At 33.5% G+C, this 26,870-nt stretch overlaps 1 protein-coding gene across 3 annotated transcripts in view; it reads right to left on the bottom strand.

Moving 5' to 3' along the window:
• osa (trithorax group protein osa) overlaps positions 1 to 26,870 on the bottom strand; it is a 528,215-nt gene that overhangs the window by 335,110 nt on the left and 166,235 nt on the right. For all 3 annotated transcript variants that reach the window (XM_089589257.1, XM_089589255.1, XM_089589256.1), the window contains 3 exons: positions 23,021 to 23,153; positions 21,917 to 22,012; positions 2,446 to 2,624 (listed from right to left, as the gene is read on the bottom strand). In XM_089589257.1, the coding sequence (XP_089445383.1) occupies positions 2,446 to 2,624; positions 21,917 to 22,012; positions 23,021 to 23,153 (408 nt within the window). The remainder of the gene's footprint in view (positions 1 to 2,445; positions 2,625 to 21,916; positions 22,013 to 23,020; positions 23,154 to 26,870) is intronic.

Raw genomic sequence — 26,870 nt, 5'->3', positions numbered from 1 at the left:
GGACTCCAACTACGCAGTCGACCAATCAAGGTTAAAAGTTCAAGCTGAGCCTTTTCAAGGTCTCTGGGTTTTTTTATAGAAAGTAGCGGACTTTGATCCCGAGCGGGATAACAAATTACACAGAAAAGCGAGCCGGAAGAAAAGCATGATGAAAAGACAATAACCGAAAATCTAATTGCATTTGATCAACTCATTTCTCATTTCTTTCTACTAGTCGTTGGACAAACACTTAGCTCGTGGTATCCTGAAAATTCCGTTACACGTGTTAAAAGCACGAGTACGGACTCTCTCTCTCCCTCTCTGAGTCAGGAAAAAAAGAAATGACTATAGCTGGCTTGACTTTCTCGTTTTCCTGTATACTCGAAAAAGTAGAAATTTTTAACAAAATTACAAATTAGGCTATTGTTGATTGTTTATGAAATTGTTAGTGTAATAAGAGATTTTCCGGAAAAATATTGCATCTTCAAACATGAACGGCAAAAATCGGATAATGTTTCGAAAGTTTAATAACGTTGCTCTGCTAGATTAACCATTATTAATACTTCTATATTTTATATCGAGCTGTTGCTTACTATAGATGTAGCATATATGCGTTTGTTTTATATTTTAACTATATTTTCGTATAATCTTAGTCCATTTGTTTTAATTTTAAAAAAAGACAGCTAAATAGTGTTGTATTTATATAATACTCATACGAGTTTTGAAGATCTTATGCATCTTAAAATTGTTGAGTGAGCGCTTGCCTGTGGACTGAGGCACCCCTCTTTAGGGACGTGGTCGAGTAAGCAACGTCCCACTTGGACGTATTCAGACGTTGAGATGCAGGCACACGGCGGCGGCGAGCCCTCGTGCAGACCTACTGGTTGTACGTTGTACATCGCGTCTACTTATTGCACTCACCTTATCCTCACTCCAGTCACCACACAACATGGTGGCAGCGGTAGAAGGCTGAATCCGTACCAACAGAAGCTGAGAGCTAAAAACCTTTTGATATCGAGCTATCAGGCCAGCAACGGGTCTGTGAGACTACGAGTTATCACAGTCCCAATAAAACTATAAGTTTCGTACTTATACTTCGCGCGTGACAGGACCGTGTTTAAGAAAAAAAAATTAAAAAAAAAAAACAGGTACGCGTGTGAAGTGATAGCGATAACTAAGAACTACTGAAGAACTAAAAATTTTGTAGAAAATAATCAATTTAGTCGTATGGATCATGTGGAGAGCCTCTAGGAAGGTACAGAAGGGCTCAAAATATGTAACAAAATTCAATGTACTGTACCATCCACTTAATATACTGTATGAAATCCATGTACCGAGAAAACTGTAGTTTTGTAGTAATTCCTACCAGACTATGTTCTGAAATATTTGTTATTCTTTGACATACCATCGAAGAAAAATTTATATAAAATTTAAATTAAAAGCTTATAGGTCACATAATTACTACAAAAATAAAATAAAACAAAAAAATAAATAACAATTTTTACAACGACAACGATTGTTGACTTAAGATTTCACATGTTAAAATATCCCATAAAAATTTTTGGTGATTAGAACACACTTTAAGCCAAGTATAAGTGCAAAATAGGCCAAGAATTCAACAGAAACTAGTATAGAATCCACTCAAATCTTATATAAATACATTGTGTACTTTTTCATATGCATGACAACTTAGTGGATTGTAAAATTAACTTAGAACCTGAGACGGAATGGGTACTAATTTCTAGCTGACTGCTAAAGTAAGTAAAGAATGAATTATAAGGTAATACCAAATTTATGTTAAATTTTTATAGAATTCATGAGGAAATTTTTAGGTCGTAAGTAATTGTAACTTACTATGAACGGCAGTTTAATTAAGATGTAGAAGTATACACTTTTAAAATACATAAACAACCACTCTTTTTAGCGTACTTATTGAGAATCATTAATTAAGGCAAATAAAATAGAACCACTGACTTATAAGTAATTTGTTACTCCCGGGCTCACTAGATTAACTTGGTTCATGACAGCATCGCTTCGAATTAAACAAAATATGTAAATAATAATTTGATGGAATCAAAATTTCTATTAGAGTTTAAAATTTCTATTATTTAAACTATGTTTTTAACAATAAAATATTTTCACTAGATATATTCTCGAATGTCAAGGTAAAGGTCTATTGAATTAGTACACGAGGTAGTGCTTTTATAAATCAATCGTTGATAGTATGAAATTTTTTCTTGGGCGCAGAAAAAACTGGCATACTTGGAAAAAGAGAAGAGCAATTAAGTAAAAAAAGATAAACAGGTATAATTAGATATACGAATATTTTTTAACGGGTATATGTATAATATACATACTCAGAAACAATCACGTATAAAAACATTCAATAGGTAAAAAATGACAGTCTCTAAGTGTTTTATAAAACGTAATTTAAAATGCAAAAAATTAAAAATTTGATCAACTTACTGGACTTGCTGGTGTTCTTGGCCAGCTAGTACTGTTTATGTCGGGATAATCTTCATGTACTGAATTAATACTAGCTGCACCAGGAGATGAAACGGTACTTTGAGAAGTTGTTGAATGGCTATGATAACCTATCAACTCTTTTCGAACCTTTGGTACAAAAGATGGATCCTCGCCACTTGCTGTAAAAGGATGTCAAGCGTTTTATTTGTTTTATCTACTGACTTGGATGTACAATACAAGTATACAACACAGGAGCGCTTTACTTGCATGGGTTGTAAGACATTTATTTAACAAAAATAATATTAAAAAGTAAACAAACTTTAATAATATAATACTTGTATATTCTAATTTTAATATTTTTAATAATAAGTATCATATACTTGGAGATAAAAGTATGTACAAGTAATCCCTTGCACAAAATTTTTTAAAATCACATATATTCCCAATAGTTGATTTATAAGTTCAAACATAATTTTTAAGTAATTTTAGGGGCATTTAGTGAGAAAACGTATAAACCTATTTTTTTAACTATTGCCGTCACATACTCCATGCTAATTTGTGATGATCATTGTTTCAAAAAAAAAGTCTACAAACGTACAGCAGATATCATCACTTAAACGTTAGTTTTGACGCAGTCATCTTTACTGTTACTAGCAATTCTATGCTACATTTAACTATTTAATTAAATTACCCTTAAAGTAACGTTGAATTAAAAGATTTTATACTTTAAATAGTCACAAACAAAATATCTGCAAAAAGAAACCAGATGATTTACAAAAAAATTTTGGAGCGGTAAACATTATTATTTAAGAAAAATTACACTTAAGATTCAAGAAAGTAAGCGTTTTAATTTTAACAACTCATGTCACGGTTTCAATTCATTATAACAACGCAACAAAACTAAGTAATGGGTCTAGACAGGGTGGTGTCGGCAGTGCGTGACTTAACAACTCTAACGTGTGAATCGGTACCTGGGAAAACCTCCACTACGTGTGGTGAATTTCAAGAGCCAAGTAGTGTGACTTCGTTTTGATGATGACAAGATCCTCCTACGACCACCTGAGCCAAAATTGTTAAGCAAGTTAGGAAATGAGTTTCCAACCTCAGAGTGATCCGCATTAGATACAATATGACTGGCTGTAACTTCAGTAGATGAACTGGTGTCAAAGGCATTAAGTCAGAGGGATCGTCACCGAGAAGAGAAATATGTTGCAAATTCAAACAAATTTCAATTTTAAAAAGTAAGGTAAAATACTCGAAAAACGTAAAACCTATATTGCTAACAATGTGCCTTAAGTAGGTTTGGGAGTATCATTCAGAGAGGTGAGGAACGGGGATACCCCCTGAGTGCGCAGATGTGCCCCTTTCACCACGCACCTCCTCTTGCACTCTACAAACTGCAAACTATACGAGTGTAATTTATTACTTTTAGTTTCCGATCGAATATGAAACATAAATTAGTTATTTCTAAATTACACAAATTAATTTTAAATAATGAAATTTCAGACTCGTACACAAAAACTAATTTTTTAAGAAATAAAATAGAATTAATTAAAGAAAAAATATTTAGTGATGGCTGTGAATCTTATATGATAGATTAAGTTATTGAATATTACGAATTAAAATTAAATAGCATTTTTCACGAATATCGTTATAAATTAGAAAAAAAAGTTTAATGCCCTTTTCTCAGATGAAGAATCCGAGCGCGAAAGTATATACGATACACTTTCAACTAACAGTGTCAGTTACCCAGGCCCGGTTCGGTGCCCTGCATTTGTCAACAATGAAGGCATAAGTGAAATGAAAGAAAACTGGCTATGTAACCTTTCTAACACACTGCTACCAGATTGTGTTTCAAGCATATTAGAGTTGGGCGATAAATTTAATTTTGTTTCTAATGTTAATAAATGTGATTATTTTCAACTTTTCAAGAATGTCGAACATTCATTAAAATATTCGGAAGAATTTAAGACTGTTACAAAAGAACTACTTAACATTATTGGTAACAATAGACACAATGTATCTACTCGTCTTTCTTTAAATGATGGAATTCTCCAAGACAATTTAAAGCGAACACGAGTATTTCTTGAAAATAATAAACACATTTTAATTACTAAGGCAGACAAAGGTAACATCACTGTTGTCATCGACAAAGAAACTTACAGTAATAAAGTAGAAGAATTATTAAGTGATGATGAATATTATTTACAGCTAGAAAATAATCCTTTAAAGCAATTAATTGAAGATACAAAAAATTTTGTAGGCAAGTGGAATCAATACGGTATTTTTGATGAATTAAATAAGTTTAATAAAGATATTCATAAAAAAAACTTATCTAAATGCTACGGACTAATAAAAATACACAAAAAAGACTTTCCTATCCGTATTATTGTGTCGACACTGAATTTACCTACTTATATTTTTTTTTAATTTCATTCTGATTTTTTGATTGAGAATATTTCGCTGGCAAAATCACACGTAAAAAATAGTTATGAGTTAAAAAACAAATTGAAAGATATTATCATTTCACCCGGTTACAATCTTATTAGTCTAGATGTTGTTAGTTTGTTTACTAATACTAGTGAAACCTTAATCATAAGTGCAATAAGACATTTTTGGGAATTCTTGAATGGTAAAATAAATGTTTCTCACAATGAATTTTGCACAGGTGTATTTTTAATATTGAATTCCACTTTTTTTCATTTCAACATCAAATTTTATAAACAAATTTTTGGCTCTCCAATGAGCAGTCCCTGTAGTCCAGTTCTATGTGATCTTGTAATGCGTTTACTTGAAATTTCATGCTTAGAGAAGTAATGTTTTGATGTTTCACTGTATGTGCGGTATGTGAATGATATTCTCATATGTGTGCCTACTAAATATATTAACTATACTAGAAATATTTTTAATAGCTATTGTACGAAATTACAATTCACTGTTGAGACATGCAACAACAACAGCATTAGTTTCTTAGGTGGTTTAAAAATTATTATTCAACAAAATAACAAAGTGCTAACTAATTGGTACCAAAAATCCACACATTCAGGCAAATACTTGAATTTTCTCTCCCACCATCCAATACAACATAAAATAGGTATCATTTACACATTAGTAGACTTTTCCATTAAGTTAGCAGACACTCAATTTCATAACGATGATTTGAAATTAATCAATAAATTTCTACTAGCTAACAACTATCCTCAAAAATTTATTGATAAACTTTTAAACACAAGAATAAATACCTTGAAAAACATGAACATGATTGACATTTGCAATAGAAACAATCATAATTATAAAGTAATCTTATCATTACAGTATATTCCCCACTTGCACGGTCCTATCAAATATTTCTGTAAGAAGTTTCACATTGGTCTTGTATACAGTTTAAACAATAAATTAAATGCGATCTTTTCACTTGGAAAAGATGTAACTGAGCCACTCGATAAAAATAATGTCGTTTACCACATACCATGTGCGAATTGAAACTGCTGTTATGTGAGTCAAACATCGAGAGCTTTAAAATTAAAAATGGCAGAACATAAAAGAGACATAGAGAAAAAAAAAGATACATCTGTACTATCACAACATAGCATTGAATTTACACACAACTTCAATTTTGATAAAATCAAAATTTTAGACACAGAACAGAAGTACAAAAAGTACCTTTTTCCGAAAATTTAAATATACATTACTTCAATAATAATATTAATAGACAACAAGATACAGAGAAATTAAGTCAATTAAGAAAGGAGACCAACTTGATGTACATGATTTGAGGGCCCTTTTGATTTATGGTACTAGTAAAACATAATCTGTTTACGTATGTCTCACAAGGAGCTGCTTGCGATTCTTATTTGATTGTATTGTGTGCGTATATTGTGTCATTTGTATACGTGCCGGGTACAAAAGCAACAAAACTTGAAACTCTGACTACATTACGATTTTACATCCCCTTCGTAAGAGTCAGAGGTATATTATACACTTTACTTAATTTCCGTTTATTGTATTTGTCAAAATTTGTATTGTAAAGAATTTTTTATTACTCATAGATTTTTGTACCTAATGAGGGCCGGGACATTGTCCAAACGGCCGAAACGTCGCGCGTCGTTTTGTTTTTCAATAAATACAAAATTTGATAGTACTACCATTGGACGTTATTTTAATTATTAACCAACTGTCATTGGACGTCTTTATTATTGTAATTTATTATACTTTTTAAAAATGCCTGGCGCGTCGTCATTTTTTTGTTGAGTATCTTCCTTTTGTACTTAAGTGTCTATGAAAGCGGTTTTTTTTTAATCTAACACATTTATGAAGCGCCTTAATTTTTAATTAAAAGGCAACTTAACCTTTTTTCCTAACAAGAGACCGTGGTAAACTGTCAATATTTAATAATTATTTTCTCGAAAATCTCACCTGGTAAGAAATCTGAAAAATTCATGTGCAGTCCTGATATGCTCAAATATAGCATACATTTTTTTGGCACGATTCTACATTTTGAACTTTTCTTCCAAACCTCTTTAAATGGTACTTAACATATTTCACAGCAACCTCTCCAAGACCACTAAAGTGTGACAGCGCCAGGTTCAAATGCCAATTTGTCTTGAACGTCGTGAGCTGACTGGAAAAAGAGGACGATTGTCGAGATTTTATCCAGTGCCATCGTAACTAAGCGTCAACACCAATAAAATGTGTGCGACGGTCAATATATAAATTCGAACAATACCGTTGTCGTGCAGTAAAGCACTAAAAAGCAGCAATAAAGGCCTCTGTGGAGTAATCCTTGAGTACCTTTAGATGAACGGCCCTGGAAGCCATGCAAACGAAAACTGCGACGTATCCCTCTAAAGTAACTTTACCTCACATTTTGGAAAGTTTTTCTGGGAACGGACCTACGTAATCTACTTATGTTCTTTGAAAGGCAGGTTCTGGTTATACTTTAATATTAGGCAAATCAGTCATAACTTGGGTAAGAGTAGGAGTTGAGTAGCCCTTACATGTAAAACACTTAAAGATCATCGAGCGGATACTTCGGCAACCTCTTGTAATCCAAAACTCTCTACGTCAAGTGCTTAACGTGAGCTACGGACCTCCGTGAAGCGCAAGCTTATGAGCTGGCTTAATCATTAAACGAGCAAAATGATCGTTAGCTGCTGAGACTGCGGGATGTATCATGTCGTAAGCTGATAAAAAATGAATTAAACGACCTCCAACTCTGATAAAATGATCATTGAGAAATGGCTTGAGTTATGTCAGTGGGCTAGAGGGCGGCATTTCAATGATTTCTTGGTCAACAGGAAGGGAAGCCTCCAGGTCTAACGGATGTTTATCCTTGGCTTGCAGTAAGAGTTATAGCTTTGATTTGAAATGGATGGTCTGGTAAAAATAACTTATCAATCATTTTGCATTTCTTCATTCCAAAATGGTAAGCCAAAAGGTATCACGAGAAACGATGACGTTTATATTCAAAAGTAGCAATTGGATTTTTGTACTTATAAGGTTATATGTATGTTATATGTTATATGTATGTATGTATGTTATATGTTATATGTATGATTTTGTATGTATAAGGTTAAGTAGTTTTTAGAAATATCTTAAATAATAGGCAGTTACGCGCAAACGCTTATCTAAATTCGAATATTTATAATGTTCAAAATCGGGTTTCAATGCTTGAAATTTAGTAGTGATTTATTGGAGTTTGTTTAGGCCATGAAACCAGGTGGCATGTTTTTGGAGCCGGGCGGTAAAACGCCTTAAGAGGCAATATCTGACGGATTTAGCTTACCTTACGCATATTGCCAAGAAGTATCAGGAACTAGTTGATGAATTTCACTACAACGATTGGCAACAAGTGTTGGCCACTTGGAAGGCTGGGCACTGGTCCAATGAAGAATATTCCTTGAATCTGACTACAAATGTATAAAAGCAGTGAGTAGTTTTGTATTAAAATATAAACTACATATATATACGAGTTTTGCAACCAGAAGAGCTGCGCAGAGTTCGAGTCGAGGAATGCTAGTTACCTTTGGAGGAGCTAGTTTGGTTTTAGACTGTATAAATAACACACTGACACAATCCTCTAGTACTAGCTGGAGGTATAGAACAGCAGCATAGGCAGCTTTTGAAGCATCAGCGTAACCATGTGTCTCGATCACTTGTGTCAATCTTTGGATTAAAATGAGTCCGTCTAGAAATGCTGACCTTATTCAACTCTTGAATCTCAAATAACCAAGACAACCAACGATTCTAGATCTCCGTTGAAACTTAAGAGTTCCAGTCTAGTTGAAGTAACCTCAATGATTACAAAAGAGCTATCTAAGCAAGAAGATCTTATAGGTGAATTATATAAGATAGTATACCCCTTTTAGACTGTTCTTCTCCCTTTGGGTTCAAGTACATTATAACACAACACATCTTCTCCTGGAAACCATACGATGCTTAATACCTGTACTAGTAAATTAATAAAGCACACAGTATTGGCAATAATCATTTTTAAAGAAATCTCGTAGTCATGTAAAATTTTAACATTACTAGCCGATCATTTGGTGCAATGAGAAACCACTATAACCTGCAACCTCTATAAGTTGATTTCTTTTTTCCTTGGCTTCAAATAAGGCATATCATCTTAACAAAACATCGTCCATGCATTTTTCACTACTTAAGACTAACGAGGCTAGCGAATGAGATTCATTGTAATCAATAGCTAATTAATTTAGCACACGAGATGCTTCAAAGGGTGAGCAAGTTAAATCATAAGCAACCGTTTTCAAGGAATAAATCTTCATAGGCTCTGAAGAATCAAAACGCCAGTATATGCATTGATACCTTTGATCTTGTTTATCAGTCTGGATAGACTTGACAAAATGTTTGTTCTATATCTGAGATGAATACAAACACACAATTTCTCTACTTTGAGATTAGATCAGAGATATTTGGGAGTAAATTTGGGTCCACATGGAGTAGATCATATGATAAAATGCTTGACCTAACTTCAGCCAAGGCATTGAAAACAGTATACAGTTTAGCTGTAGTGCTGGGGAGCTTCATAATGCTGTGATGTGGCATAAAACAATACTCTTCAGCTCATTTAGAATTAATTTCACACCTGTGTCTCCAATCTAAATATTCATGCATGAACTGCATGTACAAACTTGTTAGTTCAGAATTTCTATTGAATCTACACTCTAAATTGATTATCATTTGTGCTGAAAGAAACTTAAAATCTTTACAAAGCTCGTATAAAGTATCTGGACATGATTTGAACGGCAGTCTAACGACATACCAATCTAATTCTCTCAATAATGCGTGGAAATGAAAGAGTTTTTACAAGCTTAATCAACCAAGTAACGTGCATATGGTAATTGATTTCTTAAAACTACCTCTCCTAATTCCTTCTTCAACTATTTTTGTATGTACGTCAGCACCTATTATGTCTATTTTATCTGGACTGGTAAAGTAAAAAACTCTTTACTCAAGATTGTCTAAATGGTGCAAGCTAATTTTGAATTTACTAACTGAAGGTTAATGAGAGGAGGCTTGGGGCAGAGCTTGAGCTTTTACTAGCATCTTAAATTGAGGTAAAAACCTAGGTCTTTCCTCGAAAGTGACTATTCCTTTGGCAGTTCTCACAAGAATACCATCAGAACCAGAAACTGGACTACTTGAATAAATCAGAGATAATGGAACGTTGAGAACATTGGTTTATCAGAACTCTAACAAGTAGTAGTACGCCCGTTTGTCCAGTCACGTACACTCAAGAAGTGGCTAACAAAACGTCAACACTACGAGAGAAAGGTAACTTAACATGATAAGAAACTTGCTTAGTCTCAAAACTCTGTAAATAAGAAGAGAATTAGACTCTGAACAATCCTTGGTAAGTGTCATACGGTATGATGACTTTTCTTACATGTGAAGCAACAATGCTTTTGATTTACAATTAACCATCGGGTAGTGACCTAAGCAACTGAAGCACAACCTTTCCTCCACTAACAATTATTTGCAACCATCAACTAGAAGACCTTTAAGACAATCACATTTGGATATACTATGATCACCCTTATATAATGGACAATTCACCGTCCCCTTTAACTTCTCCTCGAGACTCAATTATCTCGGAAGATGAATTCGACTGATAGGAGATCGCAATTATCTGCTTAAAAATTAATTACACGATTTGAGACTTTGGACTAGAGCTAAGTACCCCTCAAGTCTCTGATGTTATTATCTCAGCCGCTATAAAATCACGCAGTGTGTTAAGGTAGGGGGTTGAGTACTACTACCAAAGAACTTATTCCAATCTTTGCCAGTAGAAGTATCAAACTTACTAACAAGTGAAGCTATGTATAAATCTCTGGTCCCTAAATCACGACCTAAAGCATGGATTGAATCTATAAGACTAAGCATTTCTTTACTGATACGTTTTCACTCAGACCCAGATTCCAACTTCATAGGTTTGCTGGAAAAAATACCTTGAAGATAACTATTTACAAGTCCACGCTGATTGTCGTAATAATTGGTTAAAGTCTGCGAAGCTTAAGGGTATTGAACATTTATTAACCGAATTGTTTTGATTAAATCCGAAGCTTCTGCGCTTATATATACACGTAGTTGATGAAATTTATTAACATTGTCAATATCCTCTTAACGATTGACTAAAGAACGGTATGTATCGCGAACATTTTCTAATCCTGAATGTTTACCCGAGAATGTAGGCAGCTCAATACGCGACAAATAAGAATTATTGCTCAGTTGAAGTGTTGGATTGGGTAGCGTAGGTGGTGGACGGGGATCCCGAACATAAATTTTCCTAATAAATTAGACAAAATCCCCTTTGACTAAAAAATACAAATCTTCTACCTTCTCAGGTTATTCAGTAGGAAAATATACATGATTTTTATCGAAAGTAGTGAGTGAGATTATCTCATCATGGATCTCATTAAACCACATTAAATACTTTTCTAAAGCTTCAAATTGACGTCTCAGCCCTTCCTAGTGTTATTTTCTCACTGCCTGCCTTCTTAAAGTTTTTGAAACCATTACTGATCCTCGTATTAAGTTTGATTTGATTTTCATATAAGGTATTCATGTTATTCTTTAGTTAAAAATTACAAGGGCTCTAAGTTAGCAGATACTTTAATTAAGAGTTTCGCAGGTTTCATAAGCAAACTTATAATTTATCTTTATACTCAATACAGAGAACACTTCAAACTATGAGACACCACTTCAAGTCTTTATAAACAATTTAATGCTGCTCATTTCACGTAGAGGGTAGAACTTATTTGCAGCAAGTTGTAATGATGTGCACATTCAACTAAAGAAGAAAACGGTTAGCTGAGGTGATGTCACTCTTGATTTGTGTGTGTGTGTTTGTGTGTGTGTGTGTGTGTGTGCGTGCGTGCGCAGAAGCTTTGATGGCCCACAGCAGCAACTCTCTCACTCTCCCTCTCTCTCTCTTTGTAGTAGCATACCCTCCACCCAAAGCTGGATATTTTGTTGATGTACAAACTGTTCCCATGAACTGTAACTCCCCATACGACCAATTGGTCTTAATGAGTGATTTAAACATTGAAATCCAGAAAAAGTCTGCGAGTTTGAAAATTCTACAGCAATCATTACAGATATTGGAGCTCTCTCTGATTCCCTATCCCACCACACACAATACTCCAACTACACAGTCAACCATCGATTACATATGTTCAAGTGTCTAAATTATAATTCTTTCTTCAAACTCTTTCTTCCAGCAGAGCATACCTTAAACTTTTTATCATGATGCCTTTTTGTGAGGATAAAACAGGAATCTCCACCTTTGGATACTTAGATACTCACGCGTAGAAGATTAAAAGATCTTGATTTTGTGGCATTATGTCAAGATCTTCGGGCTGCTCTATAGATAGATACGAATCACCTGGAAGATGTTCATTTAAAGGTAGAATATCTATCTACAATATTGCTAGGTTTAAATGATATGTATGCATCATACGTATTTTTTACACTTAAATGGAAACCTTAACTATGGATAACGCCATACTTTAAGTCTCTCATTAGACGATGAAACAGAGCTTGGAGGGAATATAAGACTCTATCTTCTGTAAGGACTCATTCAACATTTAAAAGTATTAGAAACACTTTGAAACTTAAACTTCGCAATGCGCGTAATTCTTACTATTATATGAAAGCACGCCACTACACAAATACCGCTGACACGTGGAAGTTAGTTAACAGTATGGGTCTGAAAAATAAACTTGGTCTAGCTCCACTTCCATTTACCTTGAGTGAAGCAAACAAGCACTTCATTGGACACAACCATACAGGGCCTGTTAATGATGAAAGTTCTACAGTTACAATTAGTCCTAATGATAGATTTTATTTCAGGCATGTCACGCCATCAGATCTATTGAGGGCCATAGTTGCTACACGCTCCAATGCTCATGGCTATGATAAGATACCCTTAAATTTTTTCATAAAGATCATATCAATATTTATTGCCTGCCTTACTAGATATCTACAATACTTTCTTTCAGTCTTGTAAATTTCCTACGGCTTGGAAAACAGCGTTGGTGAGACCTATTCCAAAGAAGTCTCTCCCAAAAGAACTAAAAAATCTCTGCCCTGTTAATGTATTGCCAGCTCTTGGAAAAATACAGGAAAGCCTAGCACATCAACAATTATTGCATTTTATTAATGAGAGCAATCTTTTATCTCCGTTTCAGCCTGATTTCAGAACTAGGTAAAGTACGCAGTTTGCCCTCATTACTATTCTTGATGATATTCGTTCGCATGGTAACAATAAAAAAATGACTCTTTAATTTCAATGGATATGCTTTGTGTGAGAAGCTATTATTATGCATTTGGATTATCTGATTCTGCTTGCTCTTGGGTAAAATTTAGTTTGACTGATAGATCTCAGATCGTAGTTGATGGCGATAATTCTTCTAATCCGAAAAAAAGATCAAGTGGAGCTTCACAAGGATCTGTACTTGAACCACTGCTCTTCTCATTATTTATTGATCTTTCGGATATCAGTAATTGGTCTCACCATTTATATGCGGACGATTATTGCTTCTTCATTCATGGTCTAATTGAGGAAGCACCTGATATCATTGGTAAAGCAAATATTTTACTTTCTACAATCTACAAAAAAGGCTGTTGATGAATGACAGTAAGACCAAGATCATGTGGTTAAGTACTCGAGATTTCCAGGCAAAACTTGACAAACTTTTCTTACCTGATATTGTGCTGAGCAATATCTTATTACTCTTTAAAAAGGCTTGGAGTGGTACTCAACTCAAACCTAACTTTTCGTCAACAAACTACTAAGGTGGCAAAGAAATGCTTTATAGGACTTGCATGTCTACATAAAAACGCTTTTTACTTACCTAAAATCACAAAACTGATACTTACAAAAGCTCTTATTTTTCTTTATCTGAACTACTATGTAGCTCTCTACCTAGCACTCTTAGATGAGCTTTCTACTTGACTATCGAGATGTATAAATGCTGGACTAAGATTTGTCGAAGGCATCATTAAATCCGAACATATATCACTGATACACCGTAAATATGGACTCGTGGTACTTAAGGTGCGTGTAAAATATCTCATTTTACACTTTCTAGCGTCGGTTCTCAAATCTGGTATGCCTTAATATTTAAGGAAATTTTTATCATTGGTGAAATCTACTGAACGAGCCATTAGAAAGAATGATCTCGATTTAGAAGTTCTCCCAGAAAACATTTATTTTCTCATCCCTAGATTTAAAATTGGAGCAGTGAAGCTCTAGAACAGATTATCAACAGGTACACGAGCCTACTTTGATAACTTATCCTTTAGTTTTAGGCTTCATGAATAACTCCTTTAACGTCCTGAACTTTTGTACTACATGAAAATATCGGTGACCGCGATTGTTAATGTACACTTGTACTTATAATACTCTATAATCTACTCAGCTATGGCTACTTTGGATCTTGAGTCTATAGCCACTTATAAAGAATTCTAATCTAATCCCTTTCGATATGTGTGTAGGGGCCCTGATGGCCCATAGTCATAGCAACAACTCTCTCTCTCACTCTCTCTCTGCTGAGTGTGTGTGTGTGTGGGGGGGGGGGCTCTGATGGCCCACAGCAGTAACTATTGCAGAAGTAGAAATTTGAGCCTGCAGCGTTCAAATTTGTATAATTGATGATCAATCGCAAATCTTATTATAATCAAAAACTAGAGCTGTTTAATTGAATCACACGGTGTAATTTACGCTCTCTGAGAAACGGAGAAAGAATATACTGTTGCTCTAGTCATACACTATCGTCGTATAAAATTTATAATATGGCCGACCATCTGTCGGCTCCCATGGGTGGAATATGGCGTGATTGACGAACGTGGCACTTGAACCTAAATGGAAAATCAGCACAAAGCATTAGATAGAACGGTAAGACTTGCACAAAGTGGTAGGCTGGCAGAGCAGCGTCAACGTCAGGGGTCTGCTGGTATGCAAGCGTCAAGAGGATGACGGTGTCAACCTGCAGCGTGTAGTCAGAGCCTGTGTAGGGACAACAGGTACATCAACAAGATGTCACTTGCATTGGTGACGACACAGGTAGTGAGAGAGATTAAACTGCACAGAAAAAGGAGAATAAATACTTGTTCTAACTCTTACTTGAACAAGACAAGCCCAATGTGGCCTTTTCGTCTGTCCAGTCGACGAGCTAAACAACTAAAATGGCTACTCTCATAGGATTCCACGTGCTCAATGATAAGCCACACAGTCTCGTATACTTTTGCTCACGTCAGGCCCCTGTTCAAGAGCCAATGTTTATTTTTCGAATTTTGAATCTGAGGGATTTGTAACTCGGTAAAATGAAGGAATAACACATAAGAACTTACAACACTGTATTCAAAGAAGAGAGTAAATTAATATAAACAACTTCTAGCCTTTTCATATTTTAAATTTCCTTAATTTTTTTATATGTATATTAGATTAAAAAAACATGAAATTTATTAAATTGTTTGAGCGCTAAGCGTATTTACAGAATACAATACTAATGGCCTTATGACGAGACTCAAATATTACGATATGACGCTCGCTTAAAGTGCGCAAGGGGCTCTACGACCAGAAGCGAAGTAGCGTGTCACCTCGACGCTAGCACCAAGAGCCATTGTACACCTTGCAATCTGATTGGACGTACGAAAACGCCATGTCATCTCAAGATAGACTCAAACAAATAGCTTAACAATCAATCAGACCTAGCCAACCAGGCTAATTATGCTTGTGCTCTTTTAAATTCAACAGAACGCTATTACACATGGATTAATTCGAAACAAAAAAAGGTACTAAATTCTCAACTTTGAGTTATGTCGAGCGGAAAATTTGAAAATTACAGATGAAAAAAAGTTTTAGGAAGAGCTGTAGATACTCGAAGAAAAAAAATATTAAATAAGGATGATTTAAAACAATAATCTTTGGGTATTATTACAGTGCAAACACCATAAAAAATCCAAGCGCCTACATTCAGAAAAAAATTTAGTTTCATTTTGCTCGTATTGTAATAATAACTCAATCCTGTATTTTTATCAAACCAAACTATTTTTACCTGTACTCAGAACGCACAAAAAACTCAAAAAAGTTTATTAAGGTTTTACGGTAGTCAAAAAAAACTGTCCCTTTTGTAAGATGAAAATCACAGAAAATAACTTACAAAACTATATTAATAATAAGTCTGACGAAATTCTAAGACTTTTTGTCGTTTATTTTGGATATAAACTATATGGGAATTGATTAGCCAAAATGAATTTTTTTTATAAGGCTTGAAAAAAAGATTTTTATTAATATAGAGCCATAATTATTCAAGAATTTTTCAACATGTTAGCAGTTAAAGCTTTATTTTACACATCAAAAACTTTATTTTATTTTAAAAAAAAACGTACAAATAAGGTTTAAAATAGAAAAAAAACTCATTTTAATAGTATTATTAGTCCAATGGGTATTATATTTTGAATAAATGTGGTTGTTCTGAAAGATTTCTAACTGTTTAACAAAAATCGTAGCATCATTTTTTCTCATTAGACCTTTCACTTCAAAAAAAAAATTATTTTCTCTTTGCCTGATTCGTTGATTTCTGATAAATTAAGTGTAACTATTGTTTTCAGTATTTCATGATTTTGTTAAATATTTATAACGTTATTTTTTACTTTACAAACTCTATCTAGCAGTCAATTAGCAAACTGAAACGATGATCTTGTTTTTTTTGCTACGTTTGTTTTGGAAAGGTAAGATTTAATGGTTGTACTTTTAAAAATAAAAGCGCTTGAATAAGTCTTTTATAGAGCGTGATACTAACGGTACAGTACTTCACTAGCGCGCGAAGTACAAACATGAGCGCTCAACGGGTATGGTTATTGCATGTTCATGCCTAAGTCACGTATATTGTTACAGCACTTTGCGCCCATGATAAAGAAATTAACACGGTAAAGGATGTGAAAAATTTCTTTAAATCACCGTAAGTACATAGACGTATAAACAGTTGTAAAGTCATATTTAAGTTATTTTTAGATTATCTTTACGGTTAAATGATAAATGATTTCAACACAGTTATGCATCAACCTCATTAGTTTTACCTTCACCACTGACTACCCTCACTACCACTTTAGATAAGTTTCTTAACGTCCCCACTTATTGAACTGTATTGAACAATACAACAGTGTAAGATCAAGCAATAGTCAAATATATTAGTGAGTAAATAAGCGTGAGAGTTGAACTCCAAACGTGCATCTTTTAGAGTATTATTTAATAACTGATTTTGCGTCTAGGAATCTATAAAAAATCAAACGGGCGATCCAGAGAATCGTATTTGTTCAACAAAGGTTTGCAGTTTTAAGAATAATATGAATTTAATCATAAGTATTAAGCATAATGTGAATTCTGAAAATAAATATACATTTTACGCAATAGTGCATATTGATGGTTCGTATCAATAAGATTGAAATTATTACAAGGATAAGATTTTAAGTCTAAATGGTCTCTCACATTTTATACATATCTTGCAGTGATCAAAAGTATTAGCAAGAGCAGCTATCTGATTCTCTCCGTGTATTTAACAAGCCAGTATAACGATATGTGGCTTTTTGAACTAATTAAGTGTCTAGACATCTATAAAATGTCCTCAAATTTTATGAAAATCCAACATCACTACATAGGGTATCGGCAATTCAAGCTTTAGTATCACATTCAGAACTTTTCCTCAGTCGGTGGTTCATTAAGAAACTTCATTTAAATCATTCCTCAATCTCGTAAGTACGTGTTCATGTAAGAAATTGACTATAATTTTACGATAGTCTTCAGCAAAACCTAAAATCATGCTGGGAAAAATCAAGACATTAAAGTAGCTACTATTTGCTTAACTCCAGACTAAATTTATTTCCAAATAACAGTCTAACTTAATACGATTTAATCAGGTCCAAGCATTAACCAATTTTTTATGAGGATTGTTGGATCCATAATCTTACTCTTTATGAGTGAATATCGTTTATTTCATACTTTAATTCTCCGAATGTTTGTCAGATGGCGTTATTCACAAATTCAGTCCTTGCGCCAGCAAACACAAAGAAATCTAAGCCAAATAGTAGATTTACAATTGGTACTGTACTATTACGAACGTGGTCGTAACTTTATAATATTCAGCATTGGTCGAATTTCTTCCAACGCTGAGCGTTGCAAATGTACGATGCTATTTTTTACAGTGTAGAGATATCTATAAGCATACATTGATGTTCGCATAGTGTTCAACATTGTAAGAATCTAAAATTATTGGCTCAATATCAATTTTTTCAATCAAAGTTTCATTGAATCTGACAGCTAAACGTCTCTTTCTTTGCTTGTTTCATAAAAAAAATAAATAAAACGGTTTTGTCTCGATAATGATTAATTAACGTTAAAATAACAACATTTTATAGCTTGTTCACTTAAAAAAAGGCTCGAAAATAAACCATTCATTGATAACCATGCTAAATAGAACCTATCAAACTTAGATTTGAATCTTAGTTAGCAATGTCGTCTAGCCGTGAATTTTTATGTCGCAGTCATCGAAAGAGAGATTTAAAGCGCTAGTTATCGTCAAAATTTCTCCATCTATTCAGCATTCCAAGATCATTACGTTTTCCCGCATTCCAATTAAGGTGTTGATCCACAAGTGGTCGATCATAACTTTAAGCCTGCATATTTCTTTCGGACGAGAGAGTAGGCTAATTAAGTGGAAGCGATGCAGCCCTGTTCAGAAACGTCACAAGCAGAAATACAGCCGTGAAAGATGGCATTGGCTAGGCCCACTGGAGATTGAAGATATAGTAATTAGATAATTGAGGACTTAATCTATCAGAGGTCAAACTTCACAGTGTATCAATGGTACTCGAACGAGTAGAGGATAAATCACGATCCATGCGAAGATCCACTCCACCTTGGCTTTCCCTCTTCATATCACAACGATAAGAGCAAGAACAACAGTCCGTATTTTTGCGAGACTCAGAACGGGCCAATATATCACCTGAATGAAATGTGGTGCGGCAAACTTTCATTTCCTCTTTTAAGTATTCCAAATCTTTTAACAAACATACTGTTTTTTTCTATCTTTTGATTCTTAATTTTATTTATTCCTTGTCATTATCTCCAGTTGCTTTAATGGATACAATTCTACATTTTTTCATAAATTAACGTTTTGCTGACTCTTCTAACAATTTACTTTGTCTGTCAAGAAACAGTCTTCTAGATAATTTTTTCCCTTTCCTTCATTAACAAAATCCTCTATTTGCTCCAACATTTTTCTCAGGCATCACTTGTAGCCATTTACTCAGCGATACAACCATCTGTATTTTTTTTGTTTTTTTTTCCCCTAATTTTCTTTGACTTCTGTTATTTTCTTTGTCAAATCTTGTTTTTCTACGTCCACTGATAATCGTACTTTCCTTATTTCCTTTTTGTGCTCAACTACCTACTTTATCAGCTCTTGCTTGTCTGCCTTTCGTAATAATTTTATTACCGTCAGACTCTATGCTAATTCTTCTCTTTTATTCGATAAATTGAGTATTATTTTTCTCACCTTTTAAATTTTTTTTGGGCATAAATCCTTTAATTATTTAAATTAATTAATTAATTACCCTTAATTAATTAATTACCTTTAATTAATTACCCTTAATTATTTTGTTCACTTTTCTCAACCTGCTTAAGGACAGATACACACGCGTGCACAATCGCGCACGCACAAACTAATAAAAACTCGATTTTAGGTCATCAAAGATATTGTCATCACGTTCTCTCGATATGTGATTTTACATTTATTACAACTTTTCTTATGAGGAAAAAAAAGTTAATAAAATTTTTGAAACATATTAGATATGTAAACAGATTGAATAAATGAGCGTTGATACGTATTTACTTAAACTACAATACACGTCAGTCAATTAAATTAATGTGTATCACTATTGTTCTGCTGGATACTAATTAGATAATGATTTTTCACACTTGAATATCTATATTTGTCTTTTCTATACATACTGCAATGAAATATCATAATAGAATTACAAAATGCTTATTATAAGGCACACCAGAGTCATGTAATACTTTTCGCTTTATACAAGGTAAAACAATATTATTTTCATAACTGGTTTGACTTGTGTTCACACTGTTAACTTAAAAATTCTATATTTCATTCTAAAATTTTCATTTTGTCTCTCATCATCCACAGTCAATTGATCTATGTCTCTTTTTCCGAGATGAATGAATTTCAGATTACTTATTTCTCCAATATCATTCGAATTTGCATGTAAGTATACAAAAATAGTAGATTACGACACTAGGCCAGAAAGTTGGAGTTTATGGCTGCTATGTTATGACGTCATAAGTCGCATGCCATCGACTCAAACTGTCCGGCCGAGTATCGTATAGTACTTTTCTCCCTGCCCTAGCCGAAAGTACGTTTTTAATCAATAATACCTGTACATACAGCATACGCTGATATGTATAGGTATTAAGGATGTATGCGCAACCAGTATGAGCTTACGAGCTGACAGCTCGTTGTTCAATTATGCTTGCTGCTGTGCTGCCGTGCATGTGTGTGTTGACGCCCGCCGACCCTGCGCTGCCTTGCAGGTCGGGGGCGGGCGTCAAAAAGTACCTGCACAAGTTAACGAAAAATTAAGTCATAGGAATAGACACAAAATCACAAAGAAAATAAAATATGACCATGTAAATTTTATTAAACTACGAAAACAAGTTTTTATTTTTTTATTATTTAACATAAATAATAATTTATTATTCATTAATTATGGAGGATGGTCGTTGTATTTTTTTGTTACTTTTTTTGATTTTGTCACAGTACGATATCCTCAACTATCTGGTAATTCGTCAACACACAATATAAAATACTGCCACGACACTTAACTTAGGTTAATTAATCTCGGCTTAAAACGAAAAAAGTCGTGTCTCGACTGTAAACAAAAGAGACTCTTTCTTGCCAAGCAGACCGACCAGGAGGTACGTACTTTCGGCTAGAACAGGGAGAAAACATTGTTACGCAGTGGAAAACTTCTTTTTATGAATTTTGTTATTAGTGATTGTGGGCTACAGCTTCAAAGCACAATAAATTTAAATATTAGTTAATAACCCATTTATGCACGAGTAAGCAAAAATACCAACAATAATTTCTTAACACCTTTTTTTGTGCTCTTGTCCGCGATAATGTTATATGATGTGTCTATGCACTTACGTTTACAATAACAGCTCCATTCATTAAATTGTTTAATTTACAAGATATTCTTCACAAACAAAGTCTTCTAACGCTCTAAGCAAGCACAAAATAAGAGTACGAAAAGAGCTGTACATTATTATTAACATGTCATATTCATAAGAACATCTATCAGACATACTAAGAAATACTTATTTCACAGGAAAACGGCGCGCAACAGCAGCTCGAAATTATGTGTGCAGCTTACTAAGTTTCTTCTACTACCTCTCAACATTGCTATACTCCTCATTAATACAGACAATTTGTATCGACAGCACTGCACCGTGTTTGTTCATTACTAAATCTTCCTGATTACTTATAATTAGCTTTTCAGAAGTTCATCGACATCAATAACTAAAATTTTGCTCAAAACATATGCTTACTAGACATTTATCTACAAAAAATTCATTTCAATTAAGTGGTTACTATTCACGACTTCAGACTAACATAAGCTTGAAAAAGAAACAAAAACTAACACACTAAAAGTACTTTTCAGCACTTGGATTAGGTTCCCAATTATCCATGCATACATACAACCGTTTGTTTGCAAATCTGTAAAAACAACCAGGCATCGTAATTCTTAGTTGCTATTAGAATTCTTTCTCCGGATAACCTAGACGGTAATACTAGAATTTCATGAATAGATTCAAGCAAATTTCAAAAATAACTACAGTCAGTTATAAAATTTTACAAGCAATACAAGTTCATACCTGGGGCAGCTAAAGGTGATAAGCTTACTCGAGTTGTACCACCACCATCAGACTGACTGCTGGACGGTCTTGGAGGCATTTGAACGGGTTGCTGTCCTATAAAGTGAATATTAAAAAGTAGTAAGAATTAAAATAAAGAAACTATATTGATGATGATGATGATGATGATGATGATGATGATGGTGATGATGATGATCATGATAATGATGATGATGATGATGATGATGATTATGATGATAATGATGATGATGATGATGATGATGATGATGATGATGATGATGATGATGATGATGATGATGATGATGATAATGATGATGATGATGACGATTATGATGATGATGATGATGATGATAGTGGTAATGGTGATGAGGACCTAAAATGAATAAATAATTGTAGTAAACATAAAGAGTATGAATAGTTCTGGTAAAAATATTAAAGATATTACAATATGACTTAAGGTGGTTCTTCACGATGGTGCCGTATCAAAGCGACACGGGACCCTGTGGTTTTCTAATTTTCGATTAGCGTATTATTTGCAACATAAAATATGTTGTACTGGCACTTGACTGTAATATCATTGCATTTACATACAAATAAACATGCTAATAAAGTCAGAGTAAGAGTCATGAAAAAATTTTTTTTTTACGCAAGGTTCTGAAAATGTCATGTACGCTCCTACTCAAGCAGACGTTGCCGCCGATTTCTGCATGATCGATAACTGATTACGTTTACGATTAAATATCGTATACTATTTCCCTGATTAGCCCATACTTTTGTTATATTATTAGAAAGCTGAAAAGTTCTTCTTTCACTACAAACTTTTTCTATTACGATCTTAAGTCTACTTTACGAGATATTACATGATATCATAGTATGGAAAAGTAACCTACATAAGAATACATGTTAAAAGTGCATTTTTTGACTGACTTGTTTTCAAAAATATGCCTGATAAAGGGACTTGAAATTTTAAGAGAAGATGTCTTATAACTTTAATAACAATCCCTCCAAGTTTCTCTGTAAGTTTAAGTAAATGGGTTAGGTGAAGAACCACCTTAAGGAAAGCAAAAATACAATAGAATAAGTTTGAATTTGATTTAAACTGACCAACAGCTGGTGACATAGATCTTGAACCTGTAGAGCCTGTTGGTGATGGTGTTGGCCTTAATCCTTGTGAATTAGGAGTAGTTGGTCCAGCTGGCCCATTTGAACTATCATTACTGTTTTGTCCAGACAGTTCCTGTTGTAATTTAAATTAAAATTAAGTTTTCACATTCATTATGCATTGTATATTTTAATTTTTTTAATACATGAGTACTATTTACTATAAAATAATTTCATTTTATTGATCCAATCAGCAATAAAGAGCATCGCAACGTTAAATAAAAAAAAAAAGAGAAATATCTTTTTAACTTCACTTTTCTGAGTCTAAAACGTCACGAAAAAAAGGGTTTAAATACAATTCAATAAATTTTCGACTCAGCTTTCTAATGGTTGCATTGTTGCGTATGCGACGGTGTTTAATTTTTAAATTTCTAAAAAATAAAATATTAAATAAATTAATGATAATACCTGACTCGTATGTGTATATGTGTCGTCGCTCTTTTAATTGTCACTAACATAATTGAAGTTCAAAAACTCTCACTGTCAATAAAAAACATTATGGACAGGAAAAAACCTTTCGGCAAAAAGCCTAGTTTATTTGAGTAAAATAAATTACATTCTAACAATAAACGATAATAAAGTATAAATTTAAATGTATGTGATGCAAGAGAATGCGTAAAATTAAGTATATGTTAAGAAAAATACTTTTCGGTTGGGTTGTAGACTAACTCTTTTCTAAGGGGAAAGGTTGATCAAGGCGAGCCGTTGCTCTGAGTTTCGGGAACACTGGCCAGCCAATCTGCGTTTTCGTCGTCATGAAAATGTTTAATCTAGTGGTAGACGTTTTTGAGGCGCCGTGGGCAACTAAAGATTAGACGAATGTAAAGGTTACAAAAGTGAAACTTTATGTGGGTTAGAAGAGACAGGTGCGTTAGCTTGAGCTTTTTAAGAAAAAGTGAAGGAAGTGAGCGCATATAAATTTTTTAACTGCCTATTTCTTAGTCTGAATATAGCTCATAACAAAATCAACGCATCTGACATACTCAACTGTTTCTACTAATCCTCAAAACATACTCCCCCGCGATCGCGAAACGAAAGGATGAGCGAGGTAAGTATTGAACCTTAAAGATGGTACTATGAAGCTGAGATTGTAATTTGTAATCAAGTGTTTTTACAACAAAAACTAATTGAGCTCTGTATTCATTTTAACAACAAATAACTCAATTGCTTGCATTACAATTATTATTGTACAAAATACTTTTAAACATGATTAATATAAGAAAAAGAGATTATTTAAAAAGAGTAAGCTAATAACAAAATGATTTTTTAAATGGAATTTTTTAACCCTTATCACGTAAAATCACAATAAAATTTCCCTAATCTATTAAAATTTATGATTACTGAAAAAAAAAAATAAGAATTAGCTATCAATGAGTTTTAATTTTGTTTGCGATTCACTTATTCGGTTCTTCAAATTTTTTTCTAATTTTATCTTCACTAAAATTTCTTGTTGGAATTTATTTTTTTGTTAAATTTTATTTATTTTTTTTTGGTGTGCAACAAGTTTGGCCTTTGCTTTTTCAATTCTAGTTTGTTGTTTTATGGTATTTTTTTTTTCTTGATTAATTTGTCGTTTTCTTTTTTTATTTGTAACATTTTTCTTTTCTCTGATCTCATTTTTTTTTGCTGCTGTTTCCAATTTAATAACTTTATCTTTTTTTTTTTTTTACTGATTTTTTATCACAGAGGACCTGATATAATTGATGGAGTTTTCGTTATACTCTTCTTTTTGTTTACTGATTGAAAAATATCTTCAGAAGTCCAAAACAAATACTAAGCAAGAGGCTTTAGTGGTTGATGACTTTGTTAGGTTAGGTGGCTGTACCTTACCGAATCACTGCTAGTAATCCGACAGTAGCGACAAATACTGTACCAAATACTGGCATCAATAATTAAAAAGAAAAAACATTCAAAATTAATTTTCATTACATCCATCGAAAAATTGAGGTTTTTTTTAATTCAATAAATTGTTTTTTGTGTGATTTTGCCATAGTCATTAATAAAAATACCATTGAAAGCAAATCACTTTTTGCTGTAAAATTTAATTTTTTGAGAGACAATCACACACCCGTCTGTGTTATCATTGATAACATAATTCAAATTTATGTTTCGTACTGATACGCGATTGAATAATATTTGTGCAGTTATCTACTTTACGACAAAAATTTTATTGCATATTCATCATTATAAAATAAATTTGTATGTATTTATTTCTATTGACTGTCAGTGATTGGAGCAGTGCCAGTCATACCCGCAGTTACCACGCCCAGCCTCTAATCAGCGCAGGTAATCTTTTCTATCAGAAATACTACTGAATTTAATTTGATCCCTCCTTTCTCTCCCTGCCACTTCTATCTTTTTTAAAGCTCATATAAGTAATCAATATACTATACAATATACTCTTGAAATAAAGTTCCATAAGTACAAACGATTTTCCGAAATGCCAATAAAATCACAAGTGGGAAACAGAGTAATAGGCCTACCTATTAATAAATGTGCTGGAGTAAAAACTTGTGGATCGATCGGATGACAAAGAATAAATAAGCCGCGAATTTAAAATGCCTTCGACTTTAGTAGCCAATGTACTGTATTCCTCAAAAGTAAGCCGTTTTTTACCGACGACTCAGGTTTGTTTGTATGTTTGTCACATTTGTTTAGGTCACGTTGAAAATCTCTGGAATTTAAAAAACTGTATAATTCTTTCAAATTATTTTTTGCTCCGATGTAATAAGAACCGTTATCGGAAAATACGTATCCTGGAATTTCTCGATGGGTGACGGAACGCCTAAATCCTCTGAGAAAATCTTCAGTAGTAAGATAATTTCAATATGCACTGCTTTTGTGCTTATGCATATAGAAACACAACCGTAGGCCTTTACGTTATTACGATTTCTAAACTTTTTTTCTTTAATGAATGTTGGACCGAAAAAATCAGTACCATCTTTGCTAAATGCCAGTACGGGATTAACTCGAGATTCTGGTGAATCGTCCTCTTTAAGCATGAATTAATTTCGGTTTATATCAAAGACAAGTCACGCATTGTCGAACTATTTTAAGCACTTAATTTTTCCCGTCCAAAATCCAATGTTTGTGCCTAATAAAACTTAAAGTGGATTGAATTTCTAGGTGACTATTTGACATATGAATTTTTCGTATAATCAGATCAGTAATAACCCCCAACCCTTCAAATGCCGTCTGCATCCAGAAAAGGATTAAAAGCCTTTAAACGCGATTCTTTTCCTTGTTTAGCAAGATTTATTTCTAACGAGAAACGCTCTGCTGGTACGAGTCGTAAAATTACCGTTTCAGCTTCCAACGTTTCTTTCACGCTCATATCTTTCCCACGAATACGCTGCTTTGCAACCTTAAATCGTAGACTTCGAGCTATAAATCTAGTCAAACGATTAAAATCGGAAAATTTTTAAACCGATCATTTTTAATGACAGTAGCTTAGCAGTTACCTCGTGGAATAGAATTAGGCACTGTAATGACGACGCTTTTAGGTCACTACGATTCGGACTTTGCTAGCCAATTCGGATCCGAAAGCCAATTCGAATTTTGTAAAAATTCAACAGGAGTTTGACCGCAAGATAAAGCATCGGTGGGATTGTCAGCAGATCGCACTTGTCGCCATTTTACTTTACTGTCAAGCGTTTGAATTTTCGCTACTCGATTTGCATCAAAAACTTCTAGATCATGGGGTAATTTTTCAAGTTTGTGAAGTACGATGGTTGAATCACACCAGAAAATAATATTTTGAATGGAAAATTCAAACGTTTCATAACTTTCTCGA

The sequence above is a fragment of the Copidosoma floridanum genome, unplaced genomic scaffold (genome assembly GCF_036245765.1).
Source record: "Copidosoma floridanum isolate Cflo_tuat_1 unplaced genomic scaffold, Cflo_Japanese_pri ptg000008l, whole genome shotgun sequence".
In the NCBI taxonomy this organism is placed as follows: Eukaryota; Metazoa; Arthropoda; class Insecta; order Hymenoptera; family Encyrtidae; genus Copidosoma; species Copidosoma floridanum.
The sequence above is the reverse complement of the archived record's forward strand: the minus strand, read 5'-3'. Positions and strand labels throughout refer to the sequence as shown.